The sequence below is a fragment of the Scyliorhinus canicula genome, chromosome 1 (assembly GCF_902713615.1).
Source record: "Scyliorhinus canicula chromosome 1, sScyCan1.1, whole genome shotgun sequence".
NCBI classification, from domain to species: domain Eukaryota; kingdom Metazoa; phylum Chordata; class Chondrichthyes; order Carcharhiniformes; family Scyliorhinidae; genus Scyliorhinus; species Scyliorhinus canicula.
In genome coordinates, this window is record NC_052146.1 from 260,396,026 (window position 1) to 260,409,964 (window position 13,939).

General features: G+C 42.0%; 1 protein-coding gene across 8 annotated transcripts in view; it reads right to left on the reverse strand.

The window, feature by feature from the left end:
- Positions 1 to 13,939, reverse strand: part of LOC119973713 (REST corepressor 3-like) — a 202,358-nt gene that overhangs the window by 66,136 nt on the left and 122,283 nt on the right. For 5 of the 8 annotated variants that reach the window (XM_038812117.1, XM_038812133.1, XM_038812126.1 and 2 more), the window contains exons 6-8: positions 11,726 to 11,850; positions 7,166 to 7,291; positions 4,651 to 4,729 (exon numbers count right to left, since the gene is read on the reverse strand). In XM_038812117.1, coding sequence (XP_038668045.1) covers positions 4,651 to 4,729; positions 7,166 to 7,291; positions 11,726 to 11,850 — 330 coding nt within the window. The remainder of the gene's footprint in view (positions 1 to 4,650; positions 4,730 to 7,165; positions 7,292 to 11,725; positions 11,851 to 13,939) is intronic. The other 3 variants (XM_038812159.1, XM_038812142.1, XM_038812150.1) reach the window with 1 other exon arrangement.

Genomic DNA, 13,939 nt, shown 5'->3' on the forward strand with positions numbered 1-13,939 from the left:
CAGTAACTTGTACAAATAGTTACTTCTCATGTGAACTTAGACAATGAATGTCTGCAAGCTACTGAAAGATGAAGGACATCACAACCATGTGACCTATCCTCAGGCAATTTCTGGATGTACATTTCCAGCTGAGATCAGTAGACCGCAATCAGGTATAAGAGAATTAAGAAGTATGTATATTTCTCTGCTCTTCCAGGTTTTCATTTTTGTATTATTATTAGTCTTATTTTCCGGTGCCTAACAAAAAAATATTCCTTTCCTTTTCTTGTGGTCACCTGGATACCTGGCACAAGTAGAAATTCATCACCATATTTAAAGGTCTCCAAAACAAATCATCAAGGAATTCACATAAGCAGAGTTTCTACTTGCTGACTCTTCACATCTAATAAAGGATGGTCACGACTGGGAGTTAAATATCTGAGGGTATCAAACTATTCGGAAGGACAGAGTGGATGGTAAGGGAGGTGGTGTTGCTCTGTTATTTAAGGATGACATCCGGGCAATAGTAAGGGATGACATCGGTGCTATGGAGGATAAGGTTGAATCCATTTGGGTGAAAATCAGGAATAGTAAGGCGAAAAAGTCACTGATAGGAGTAGTCTATCGGCCACCAAATAGTAACGAGATGGTGGGGCAGGCAATAAACAAAGAAATAACTGATGCATGTAGAAATGGTACAGCAGTTATCATGGGGGATTTTAATCTACATGTCGATTGGTTTAACCAGGTCGGACAAGGCAACCTTGAGGAGGAGTTTATAGAATGTATCCGCGATAGTTTCCTAGAACAGTATGTAATGGAACCTACGAGGGAACAAGCGGTCCTAGATCTTGTCCTGTGTAATGAGACAGGATTGATTCATGATCTCATAGTTAGGGATCCTCTCGGAAGGAGCGATCACAATACGGTGGAATTTAAAATACAGATGGAGGGTGAGAAAGTAAAATCAAATACTAGTGTTTTGTGTTTAAACAAAGGAGATTACAAGGGGATGAGAGAAGAACTAGCTAAGGTAGACTGGGAGCTAAGACTTTATGGTGGAACAGTTGAGGAACAGTGGAGAACCTTCCAAGCGATTTTTCACAGTGCTCAGCAAAGGTTTATACCAACAAAAAGGAAGGACGGAAGAAAGAGGGAAAATCGACCGTGGATATCTAAGGAAATAAGGGAGAGTATCAAATTGAAGGAAAAAGCATATAAAGTGGCAAAGATTGCTGGGAGATTAGAGGACTGGGAAATCTTTAGGGGGCAACAGAAAGCTACTAAAAAAGCTATAAAGAAGAGTAAGATAGAGTATGAGAGTAAACTTGCTCAGAATATAAAAACAGACAGTAAAAGTTTTTACAACTATATAAGACAAAAAAGAGTGGCTAAGGTAAATATTGGTCCTTTAGAGGATGAGAAGGGAGTTTTAATAATGGGAGATGAGGAAATGGCTGAGGAACTGAATAGGTTTTTTGTGTCGGTCTTCACAGTGGAAGACACAAATAACATGCCAGCGACTGATAGAAATGAGGCTATGACAGGTGAGGACCTTGAGAGGATTGTTATCACTAAGGAGGGAGTGATGGGCAAGCTAATGGGGCTAAAGGTAGACAAGTCTCCTGGCCCTGATGGAATGCATCCCAGAGTGCTAAAAGAGATGGCTAGGGAAATTGCAGATGCACTAGTGATAATTTACCGAAATTCACTAGACTCTGGGGTGGTCCCGGTGGATTGGAAATTAGCAAATGTGACGCTACTGTTTAAAAAAGGAGGTAGGCAGAAAGCAGGAAATTATAGGCCAGTGAGCTTAACTTCGGTAGTAGGGAAGATGCTGGAATCTATCATCAAGGAAGAAATTGCGAGGCATCTGGATAGAAATTGTCCCATTGGGCAGACGCAGCATGGGTTCGTAAAAGGCAGGTCATGCCTAACTAATTTAGTGGAATTTTTTGAGGGCATTACCAGTGCAGTAGATAACGGGGAGCCGATGGATGTGGTATATCTGGATTTCCAGAAAGCCTTTGACAAGGTGCCACACAAAAGGTTGCTGCATAAGATAAAGATGCATGGCATTAACGGTAAAGTAGTAGCATGGATAGAGGATTGGTTAATTAATAGAAAGCAAAGAGTTGGGATAAATGGGTGTTTCTCTGGTTGGCAATCAGTAGCTAGTGGTGTCCCTCAGGGATCCGTGTTGGGCCCACAGTTGTTCACAATTTACATAGATGATTTGGAGTTGGGGACCAAGGGCAATGTGTCCAAGTTTGCAGATGACACTAAGATGAGTGGTAAAGCGAAAAGTGCAGAGGATACTGGAAGTCTGCAGAGGGATTTGGATAGGTTAAGTGAATGGGCTCGGGTCTGGCAGATGGAATACAATGTTGACAAATGTGAGGTTATCCATTTTGGTAGGAATAACAGCAAACGGGATTATTATCTAAACAATAAAATATTAAAGCATGCCGCTGTTCAGAGAGACTTGGGTGTGCTAGTGCATGAGTCACAGAAGGTTGGTTTACAGGTGCAACAGGTGATTAAGAAGGCAAATGGAATTTTGTCCTTCATTGCTAGAGGGATGGAGTTTAAGACTAGGGAGGTTATGTTGCAATTGTATAAGGTGTTAGTGCGGCCACACCTGGAGTATTGTGTTCAGTTTTGGTCTCCTTACTTGAGAAAGGACGTACTGGTGCTGGAGGGTGTGCAGAGGAGATTCACTAGGTTAATCCCAGAGCTGAAGGGGTTGGATTATGAGGATAGGTTGAGTAGACTGGGACTGTACTCGTTGGAATTTAGAAGGATGAGGGGGGATCTTATAGAAACATATAAAATTATGAAGGGAATAGATAGGATAGATGCGGGCAGGTTGTTTCCACTGGCGGGTGACAGCAGAACTAGGGGACATAGCCTCAAAATAAGGGGAAGTAGATTTAGGACTGAGTTTAGGAGGAACTTCTTCACCCAAAGGGTTGTGAATCTATGGAATTCCTTGCCCAGTGAAGCAGTTGAGGCTCCTTCATTACTTGTTTTTAAGGTAAAGATAGATAGTTTTTTGAAGAATAAAGGGATTAAGGGTTATGGTATTCGGGCCGGAAAGTGGAGCTGAGTCCACAAAAGATCAGCCATGATCTAATTGAATGGCGGAACAGGCTCGAGGGGCCAGATGGCCTACTCCTGCTCCTAGTTCTTATGTTCTTATGAAAGGAGAGGCATACTGGGTTAAATACCTTTTCTTGTTCCATGCATTATATACGCTGTATTCCTGCCACAAGTTTTTTTTGCAAGCATGACAGGGGCATCAACTGCAGAATTTGATGCGCTCCCCATGGGCAGGTTTGGCGGCAGTGGGGGCATTTAGTTGGGATGGGGTATTATGAGCAGAGCCCCACAACCTTCCCACTTCTGTCCCGATTAAGTTTGTGTCCTTCCCTGCCCCTGCCAATTGAGGCCTTTAAGTGGGTAATTAATGTCCACTTAAAGGCCTCATACCACTAGCATTCAACCATTGACGGCGACAGGTGATGCGCCATGCTAGAAGCCTGGAAGGTTAGCCCTAAAGGACTGCTTGCGGACTTCCATTGGGGTCTCTCTTGTTCAAAGACACTCAGTATCTGATTACATCCCCCCCTCCCAAAGAGGCCGGGTCTCTCAGAGAGTCAGCCCCCTGCCTTTGCTGCCAATCCCCTTCCATCACTTCGACTTCGCAATCCTCCTGTTGCAATTGCTCACTTGTGCTTTGGGTCCCTCGGGCAATCCTGGGCCTCAGTTGGGTGTGTTACTGGTAGCAGCCATCGCCTCAGTGTAATTCATGTATTCTGAATCTGGCGAGCAATGAAGAGTTGCCAGTTCCCGATCGGCTAGTAGATCTTGGCAGGCATGCCTTCCGTCCCACAGGGTCCTTGATCCCAGGGAAGGCCTGCCACTACCCATTCAAGTGGCAAATTGGCATTTCATGTGGCAGGGTTTCCTGAAAGAAGGGACTGCGGGGCTCTCGTTGGTTCTCCAGCCAATGGGCAAGATGTCCGTCGCCTACATTAAATTCCACCTTTATACTTTCTTCAAAGCAGTAGTATTAAATTGATAGTCACAATGGCAAGATGGGACCCCTGTCCCAGTTTCTACCATATTTGTCATCATTTCGATCACTTCAGGCATTCACAGAAAACCAAGCCACTGGTTTAAATTAACAGCAATACTGTTACTTTGCACTGAGCTAACTCTGAAGGTTTCTAATGCTTTGAAGGTTTAAACATATATATTTAAATTGTAAAGAAACAAGTCATCTAAAAGGCCCACTGTGCAACAGAGGTTTAAAAGCATTGAGGCTTCAATATGTTGAAAATCTGGGGCTGGATTCTCCGCCAGTGGGGTGCTCCATTTTGCCGGCAGCCCGGGGGTTTCCTGACAGCGTGGGGCTGCCCCACAATGGGAAACCCATTGACCGGCCGGCGGGGCAGAGCATCTCGCCGGCAGGGTGAAACGGAAATGTGGCATGGCTGGGTGGAGAATCCAGCCCCAGAACAAATCTTGAACTGTGAACATGGACTGTAGCCAGCTTCTGCAGCCTTAACTTCAATTTATCACCAAATCTAGGGGTCTTGAAATTTCAGAGTCTCATTCAATTAATCTTCAGCTGAACTTGATTTTGTTACAATCAAAATTGCTCACCTCTTTCTTAGTTTCTTTAGTGGGATCATAATCACTGTCAGTAATGTCATTTGCAGCTCCTTCCTCCATCCCATCATCACTAAAATCAAGAATATAGTTTAAATATCTTAGTTGATATTGATTGACTTAGGCTTTTGTACCCAAGTGGCATAAAAGTTCTAAAATTATGAAAGATGCAACAAAAGTAGACCAGTTGATTAAAGTGGAATCTAATCTTAATGAAAGAATACTAACTGGTCACCGATGGTAACACGGGTGTGGAGATATTTCGATGTTTAGCTGTTCATCTGGTCTGCTCTTTTAAAAGGGACTGATCAAATATTCCATGTAGAAAAGTTGTAGGTACATTCAGGGACCAAATGCAGGGCAACTGCACTCAGAAGCTCAATTTGGAGGTATAATAGAGTTATGTGAAAGTCGTGAAAACAAATGACTAACTTTTCTGTTTTTAAAGACAGCTCAGTTGTGACTTGTTCACGCTTTAAATGAAATGTAGACATTTGAAGCATTATTGACAACCATCTCCTGGGATAATCCTTGTACTGTTGAAAGTTGGGTGAAGAATGCACATTTAGCAAAATGAATTTTATATCTTCCAGGACTTCTCTGATCAAAGACAGTGAAGCATTTCTTTATTAATTGGCTCCTTGTACTCGCTTTTCATACACACTACCATTGAATATACAGCTAACACATCTGCTTAATTAATCCGTGAATAACATTTGTTTTTGAATTCTCAGTAAATAAGACACATTCTGTTATCCCTCTTGGAGTTAGACTTATTTTTAAAAAATGTATATTCCAACTCCTTTACAAATCATTTTGAATAACTAGCTAAAACAATGTTATATGGTTAGATTCTCCGTTTGGGAGACTATGGGCGTGATCTACTCGAATTGGAAGAGTGCATTGGAAGAGTAACAAGTGCATTTAGTCAGGTGTTTCCTGCCACTGAGCACCAAGAAACACCACGCTATTGAATGCTCATTTGTGTAGATGTGGGGAAAGCCCCATCGAGGCCGCAATTAGTCCCATTTTCTGCACTGAGAATGGCGTCCCAATCTCTCGATCTCCCCACAGAACCCCTGAAACTCCCAACTCACCTACAAGGCGTTCCTCAGGCCTCCTGCACCAGGGCAGGGCATCTCTGGGCTGGGTCCACAGTGCGAGGACAATGCCAGCATGGCACCTTGGCAGTGTCAGGGTGCCACCCTGCCCAGAGGGCAAGGCACCTGGGAGCCTCCCATTCCCTGGGAGACCCCCACGGGAGCCATTCCATCTGGTCCCCGTTAGTGGCGACCAGCACTGAATGGTGATCGCCCGAGATCTCGGCGAAGTGTTTAGATCCCAACACCTTGGGTAGAGGGAGGGAGTGCATTCTTGAATGAGATGAGCTGTCTCACTCTAATATGCAGATTTTCTAAAAAAGTGATCCCACCCACAATGGGTGGGATTCACATCACGCCATCTCACAAGATTGTCCTCTTTTTTTAAATGTTGAATACTCAATTTTATTTTCCAATTAAGGGGCAATTTAGTGTGGTCAATCCACCTCCCTGCTCATCTTTGGGTTATGGGGCACTGTGGCCTCACGGCGCCGAGGTCCCAGGTTTGATCCCGGCTCTGGGTCACTGTCCGTGTGGAGTTTGCACGTTCTCCCCGTGTTTGCGTGGGTTTCACCCCCACAACCCAAAGATGTTCAGGTTAGGTGAATTGGCCATGCTAAATTGCCCCTTAATTGGAAAAACGAATTGGGTACTCGTAAATTTATAAAACAAAATAAAAAAATCTTTAGGTTATGGGGGTGAGACCCATGCAGACACGGGGAGAATGTGCAAACACCACACAGACAGTGATCTGGGGCCGGGATTGAACCCGGGTCTTCAGCGCCGTGAGGCAGCAGTGCTAACCAGTATGCCACCATGCCACCCGAGATCGCGTTAGACCATGTGAGGCCGGGCAGCACGATTGCGCAGTGATTAGCACTGCTGTCTCATGGCGACAATGTCCCAGGTTCGATCCCGACTCTGGGTCACTGTTCGTGTGGAGTTTGCACATTCTCCCCATGTTTGCGTGGGTTTCGCTCCCACGACCCAAAGATGTGCAGGTTAGGTGGATAGGCCATGCTAAATTGCCACTTAATTGGAAAAAATGAATTGGGTACTTAAAATTTATTTTATAAAAAGACCTTGCAAGGCCTGACAAACCAACTAGATCTCGTAAGGGTATAGGGTGCGGGGCGGTCCACAGGTGGGAGGGCATCTGATATGGACGGCGTCTGAACAGAATTAGCCCTGTGGGTGGGAAAGGGGGGACTCTCCGATGGGCTTTGGGGGCACCTATCTTAAATACTTAACCCGTGGCCCTCCGCGATATCCACCGCGTCAGGGCCACGCTGGCAGTACTTGCACCAATCCACGCCCACATGATTTCCGTGCCAGAGCATCATGGAGGCGTGGAGAATCCGGTGTCCAGCCTGTTAATAGGATGCAAATGGGTCCCGTGGGGCACTAACCTCGATGCTGCCACCAGCGGGGACCGAAGCATCGCAAACGGCGCCAATCCAGTCTTTTCCCCAGACACAGGATTCTCTGCCGCATCGGGGACTCTGCTCCCGCCAGCGGAGAATCCAGTCCATAATCTAAGCACATATACACAAGTTGAAATTTACACCAAAGTAATGAATGATTTTCAGTAAAGATTCATTGTTTTCAAATTCTAAGAATTATCATTCTTTTTGTCTCTCTCTGGGCTAGGCTCACAAAAAATCAAATGTAATATTTAAGCTGAGAAAAGCTACTGAATTAATTTCCGAATTTCTTCAATTAATTTAGGAAAATAACCTCATAAACATGTTGAGGTATGAGAAAATAGACCAGATGAATGTGTGGCTGGGTGATGGTGTTGAGAAGGAGGGATTTGGATCCTGAGACATCAGGACCAATTCTGACTGGGACCAATATCCTTGCAGAGATTTGTGCTAGTGCTGTTTGGGAGGGTTTAAACTAGAGTGACAGAGGGATGGGAACTGGAGTGAAGATACACGAGAGAGAAACATAGATAGAAATAAGGACAGAAAAGTTTAAAGTAAAAGTGGAAGGCAGAGGAAACATGTGCTAGCAGCAAATAGGGCCATTATTAGCAAGAATACTGCAGCAGATGAATTTCCTGGATCGTGCACAAAATGTTTTTTTAGATCAGTACATTGAGGCACAAACTCAGAAACATGCTATCCTAGATTTGGTATTGCGCAATGAGATGGGGTTAATTAATAATCTTGTTATTCGGGGTCCTTTAGGGAACAGTGAGCGTAACATGATCGAATTCTTCATTAGGATGAAAAGTGAAGAAGTCTGATCTGAAACTAAGGTCCTAATTCTAAACAAAAAAAACTACGAAGGTATGAGGTGTCAGTTGGCTAAGATAGATTGGAGAACTTCATTAAAGGACATGATACTGGATAGGCAATGGTTAATATTTAAGGAACAAACAGATGCATTGCACAGTTACACATTTCTTTCTGGTGCAAAAACACAAAACTAAGGATAATATTAGATCCAAAGAGGAATCCTATAAAGTTGCTAGAAAAAGTAGCAAACCATGGGAGCAGCTCACATTTCAGCAAAGGAGGACAAAGACATTGATTAAGAGGGGAGTATGAGAGTAAACTTGCAAGAAACATTAAAGCAGACTGTAAAGACTTCTAAAAGTATTTAAAAAGATTAGTGAAGATAAAAGTCGGTCCCTTACAGTCCGAAAAAGGAGAATATATAATAGAGAACAAGGAAATGGCAGAGCAATTTAACAACTACTTTAGTTCCATCTTCACAGAGGAAGACACAAATAACTTCAACAAATGATAAGGAATCAAGAGGCTAGTGAGAAGGAATTGAAGGAAATTAGTATTACTAGAAAAATAGTCTGTCGAAATTAATGGGACTGAAAGCCGATAAATCTCCAGAATACTAAAGGAAGTGCCATGGAAATATTGGTTGCATTAGTTGCCATCTTCCAAAATTATGTAGATTCTGGAACAGTCCCAGCAGATTGGAGGGTGGCAACTCACCCTGCTATTTAAAAAAGGAAAAAGAAACAGGGAATTACAGACCAGTTAGCCTACCATTAGTAGTAGGGAAAATGCTAGAAATGTTATAAAGGATGTAATAACAAGATACTTAGAAAACAAACAGGATTAGACAAAGTCACCATGGATTTATGAAAGGCAAATCATGTTTGACAAACTGACTTGGAGTTTTTTAATGATGCAACTTGTATAATAAATAAGGGTGAACCAGTGGATGTGGTGCATTTGGATTTTTAGAAATGTTTGATTAAAGTCCCACACAGGAGGTTAGTGTGTAAAATTAAAGCACATGGGATTGGGGATAATATATTGGCATGGTTTGAGAATTGGCTAGCAGACAGGAAACAGGGCAGACAGGAAACAGGGAGTAGGAATAAAAGGATCTTCTTCGAAGTGGCAGGCAGTGGCTAGTGGGGTCCCGCCGGATCAGTGCTTGAGCCCCAGCTATTCACAATATACATCAATGAGGGAACCAAAAGTAATATTTCTAAGTTTGCTGACGACATTAAACTGGGTGGGAAGGTGAGTGGTGAGGAAGACGTTAAGAAGCTTCAGAGTGATTTAGACAAGTCGAGTCAGTTGCAGTTGAGTCAGTGGGAAAACACATGGCAGATGCCGTATAATGTGGATAAACATGAAATTATCCACTTCAGACAGAGAAACAGAATATTATTTAAATGATTTGGATAGATTGGGAAATGTTGACGTACAAAGATACCTGGGTGTCCTAGTACACCATTCACTGGAAGTAAGCATGCAGTTACAGCACGCAGTTCGGAAGACAAATGATGTGTTGGCCTGCATTTCAAGAGGATGGAATACAGGAGCGTGGATGCCTTACTGCAGCTGTACAGGGCCTTGGCGAGAGCACAGGTGGAGTACTGTGCACAATTTTTGTCTTATCTAAGGAGGATGGGGGGCTGTTCTAGAACAAATGTTCACAGGCTTAGAACATGGGGAGGCCATGTCGGACTGAGATTTGGAGAAACTTGTTTATTGACGACGGTGGTGAACCTGTACAATTCTTTACCACAGAAGGTTGTGGAGGCCAAATCACTGAATATATTTTAGAAGGAGTTAGATATACTTCTGATTAGATATACTTCTGGACTCTAAAGGTGTCAAGGGGCATAGGGAATGCACATGAGTATGGCATTGAGATAGAGGGTCAGCTATGGTTATAATGAATGGGCGAGCTGAATAGCCTACCCCTCTTCCTATTTTCTACGTTTCTAAAATGTTTCAATCTGGGCAAGAATTATTCTGTGAATGGCCGACAATTCTTTATATTGCACTAGCTCAGCTTGTGACATTTCAGGAATTGTAGTCATGAATGCAGTTGTCACTCTTTAACTGAGATAACATCAGGGAAAGTATCAACTGCTGATGAAGGTGTTCAACAGAAGATGTGAACTCAAATTAAACATGATAAGGAAGGCATTTAAATTTAACTTTCTAAGTACAATTAATCACACAAAGTGAAGATATTTGCATTTGTGAAAAAATGTAATTATTGCAGAGATTTTGGAAGATAATTTTAAGCAATCTGACTGAATCTATTTTGTCTTCAATATTACAGAATTGAACTAAGGTGTATTTTGATTCACCTAGATCAGAGCAGTGCAATTTATTTTAAGGCAAGTACACTTTATAGCAACAGGCCTTTAGCATTACGATCATCAATATTTTAAAAGATTTGGTGATCAGTGTTGACTAGAGGAATTGAGCACAAACTGTTGATACATATTGTCGCTGATCCAGCTGCATTTAGATTCATAGAATCAACATAGAAGGAAGCCATTTGGCCCATCAAGTCTGCACCAGCCCCATCCAAGTCCACATCTCTGCCCCATCCCCGCTACCCTGTAACCTCACCTCATCCTCTTTGGTCACTAAGGGCAATTTAGCATGGCCAATCCACCTAACCTGCACATCTTTGGAATTTGAAGTACCATCACAATTCTGATCACTGTAATACAAAATAAACACTCCAGCATTTAAAAGGGAACCATGCACCTCCATAAACTTGAATACATTTAAAAGCCCATGTCCGAACTTGCACCAAATCCCATTTATCCATCGTCCCTCTGCTCGCTGAACTATATTGGCTTTCAGTCTGGCAAGACCTCCAGACTTCCACCTTAAATTTCCATCTTGGTTTTTAAATCTCACCATGGTCTCACCCCTCCCTAGATCTGTAGCAAGCTCTACAAACTTCCAAAATGTCTGCTTTTCTAATTCTAGCCTGTTGCTCATCCCCGATTACTTTTGCTCCAACAAAAACTGCCATGCTTTCAGATGCATAGGCAATAAACTCTAGAATAAAAATAAAAAATGTTGGAAATACTCTGCAGGTCTGGAAGCATCTGTGAACAAAGACACAGAGTAAATGACCTTTTTTCAGATCTCCAAAGCTGTAGAATTCTCTCCCCAAATTACTGCCACTTCATTTCTCTCTCCTCCTTTAAGGCCTTGCTTAAAAACTACTTTTTTGACCAAGCTATTGGGTCACATGTCCTAATATTTCTTATTGAGTCAGGGTCAAGTTTTGTTTTCTTCTGTGCAGTACCTTGGGATGTTTTACTATGTTAAATGCACTATATCAATACAAGTTGGTTTTAGTATATGTTAAGATCTGGAATTGGTAGAAACCGCAGAAGCTGAAAATATCTATGATGGAGAAGGCAGTTCAGAATTGATCTTATTGAAGTACACTCAGGATCCAGAGCAGTGAATGTATTCAAGGAGGCATTTGTGGCTGGTTGGATTAATTCAAGAAAGAGCTAGACAGGTAACTGATGAAACATTTGCTAATTTGAAATGTATTGCAAAAATTGATATATCCTAGACCAGATGGACTACAATATTCTTTCCTGTTCTTGATCTAAAACACTAATTTAGTGCACACAGCACAAATTTTATATTGGCATCAGTTGCTTCTAGCAAGTAGTAAACATGCATGCCAAGGGAATACCATCTGACTTGGCTTACCTTTCATCTTGATTGTTTCTACTTGCTAATTTTCGTGCTTGCCGATCCATTAAACTTGTTCGTGATCGAGTTTTTTTCCAGGAGTAGTAGTACTTCACTAAACTTGCAATTGATTTATCTGGCAGCTAAGATATGATACAAGAGGAAGCAAATCAAAATACTAGATGATACTGATTGTTGCATAGACACTGTCACTATAATGAGAATGGGAAGTGGAAGCGAACAGGATTGGATAGATAAATATGGTCCATATCCTCAAAAATCCCCGTTAAAATAATATTTTGTGTAACAATATGCTTCATTATTTTAGTTTTTCACAATAAGTTTATTGAAAAATCAATTTATACCACAGCACCCTTGATGGCATCATCACTTCAGGGTAGGTAAAGAACTGATGCACCGATCACATGGTCATTCAGCATATATGAAGCACTTGTGAAACGTCCTTAACATTTTTATCTCTGGTTGGGATTTTGAAATGTTAAAATATCTCAAAAAGGAAAAATCAGGGCCTGGACATCAAGCACAGCACATCAATGATTAAGTAATGAGATTTTCAGTGTTAAATTATATTTTCAATACTCTCAGCATATCTTCAATTGAGAATCAACTTTGCAAAGTAAGAATTTATAAAAACTAGAGAAGTCAAGAAACAGTAAGGGAGGAACAGGATAAAAATGAATAAAAATGGAAAAAGAGATAAATATTGCTCAGAGTTAAGGACTTTAATGTTAAACCACTAATAAACTACCAGTATACGTGACAAGGAAGGGAAGACAAGGAAACTTAGGACAACTTCACCAATGGAGAAACATGATTCTCTATGACTTGTAAGCAAATCAAAGATCGATGTAGACTGAGAATTTTATATTACGATTTTCTTTACCCATAATAATTCAGAGATTATGCAAATGTAACCATGATACTCAAAGAAGGGAGGTAGATAGGAGAGAACTATAGGCAGTAGGTCTGACGTCACTATGAGCTAGAATCTACTGCTAAGCACATAATGACAGGGCACTTAGAAAACTATAATATTACTGCACAGAGTCAACATGGATTTATGAAAGAGAAATATGTTTGACAAATACATTTTGTGAGGATCTAATGGTCAAGCTAGATGATGGGTAGCCAATGTATGTACTGCATTTGGATTTTTAAAAATCCGAATTCAAAAAATAAGGAGTCACATGAGAAATTAAGACAAAAAATTAGGGCTCACAGTATACATAGATACATAGAAAATAGGAGCAGGAGGAGGATGGGCCTGCTCCGCCATTCATCACGATCATGGCTGATCTTCCAACTCAATAGCCTAATCCTGCTTTCTCCCCGTAGCCTTTGATCCCATTCTCCCCAAGTGCGATATCTAGCTGCCTCTTTAATATATTCAATGTTTTAGCATCAACTACTTCCTGTGGTAATGAATTCCACAGGCTCACCACTCTTTTTGTGAAGAGATTTCTCCTTATATCTGTCCGAAATGGTTTACCCTGAATCCTCAGGCTGTGACCCCTGGTTCTGGACACACCCATCATCGGTAACATCTTCCCTGCATCTACCCGGTCTAGTCCCGTTAAAAGTTTATAAGTCTCTATGAGATACCCCCCTCATTCTTCTCAATTCGAGAGAACAATCCCAACCTAGTCAATCTTTCCTCATATGACAGTCCCACCACCCCTGGAATCAGTCTGATAAACCTTTGCTGCACTACCACAAGAGCAAGAACATCCTCCTCAGAGAAGGTGACCAAAACTGCACACAATACTCCAGGTGTGGTCTCACCAAGGCCCGGTATAATTGCAGAAATACATCCCTGCTTCTATACTCAAAACCCTCTCGCAATGAAGGCCAACATACCATTGGCCTTCCTTACCCGCCTACTGCACCTGCATGCTTGGATTGTTATCACTAAGGAGGTAGTGATGGGAAAGCTAATGGGGCTAAAGGTAGACAAGTCTCCTGGCCCTGATGGAATGCATCCCAGAGTGCCAAAAGAGATGGCTAGGGAAATTGCAGATGCACTAGTGATGATTTATCAAAATTCACTAGACTCTGGGGTGGTCTCGGTGGATTGGAAATGAGCAAACCTGACACCACTGTTTAAAAAAGGAGGTAGGCAGAGAGCAGGAAATCATAGGCCAGTGAGCTTAACGTCGGTAGTAGGGAAGATGCTGGAATCTATCATCAAGGAAGAAATAGCGAGGCATCTGG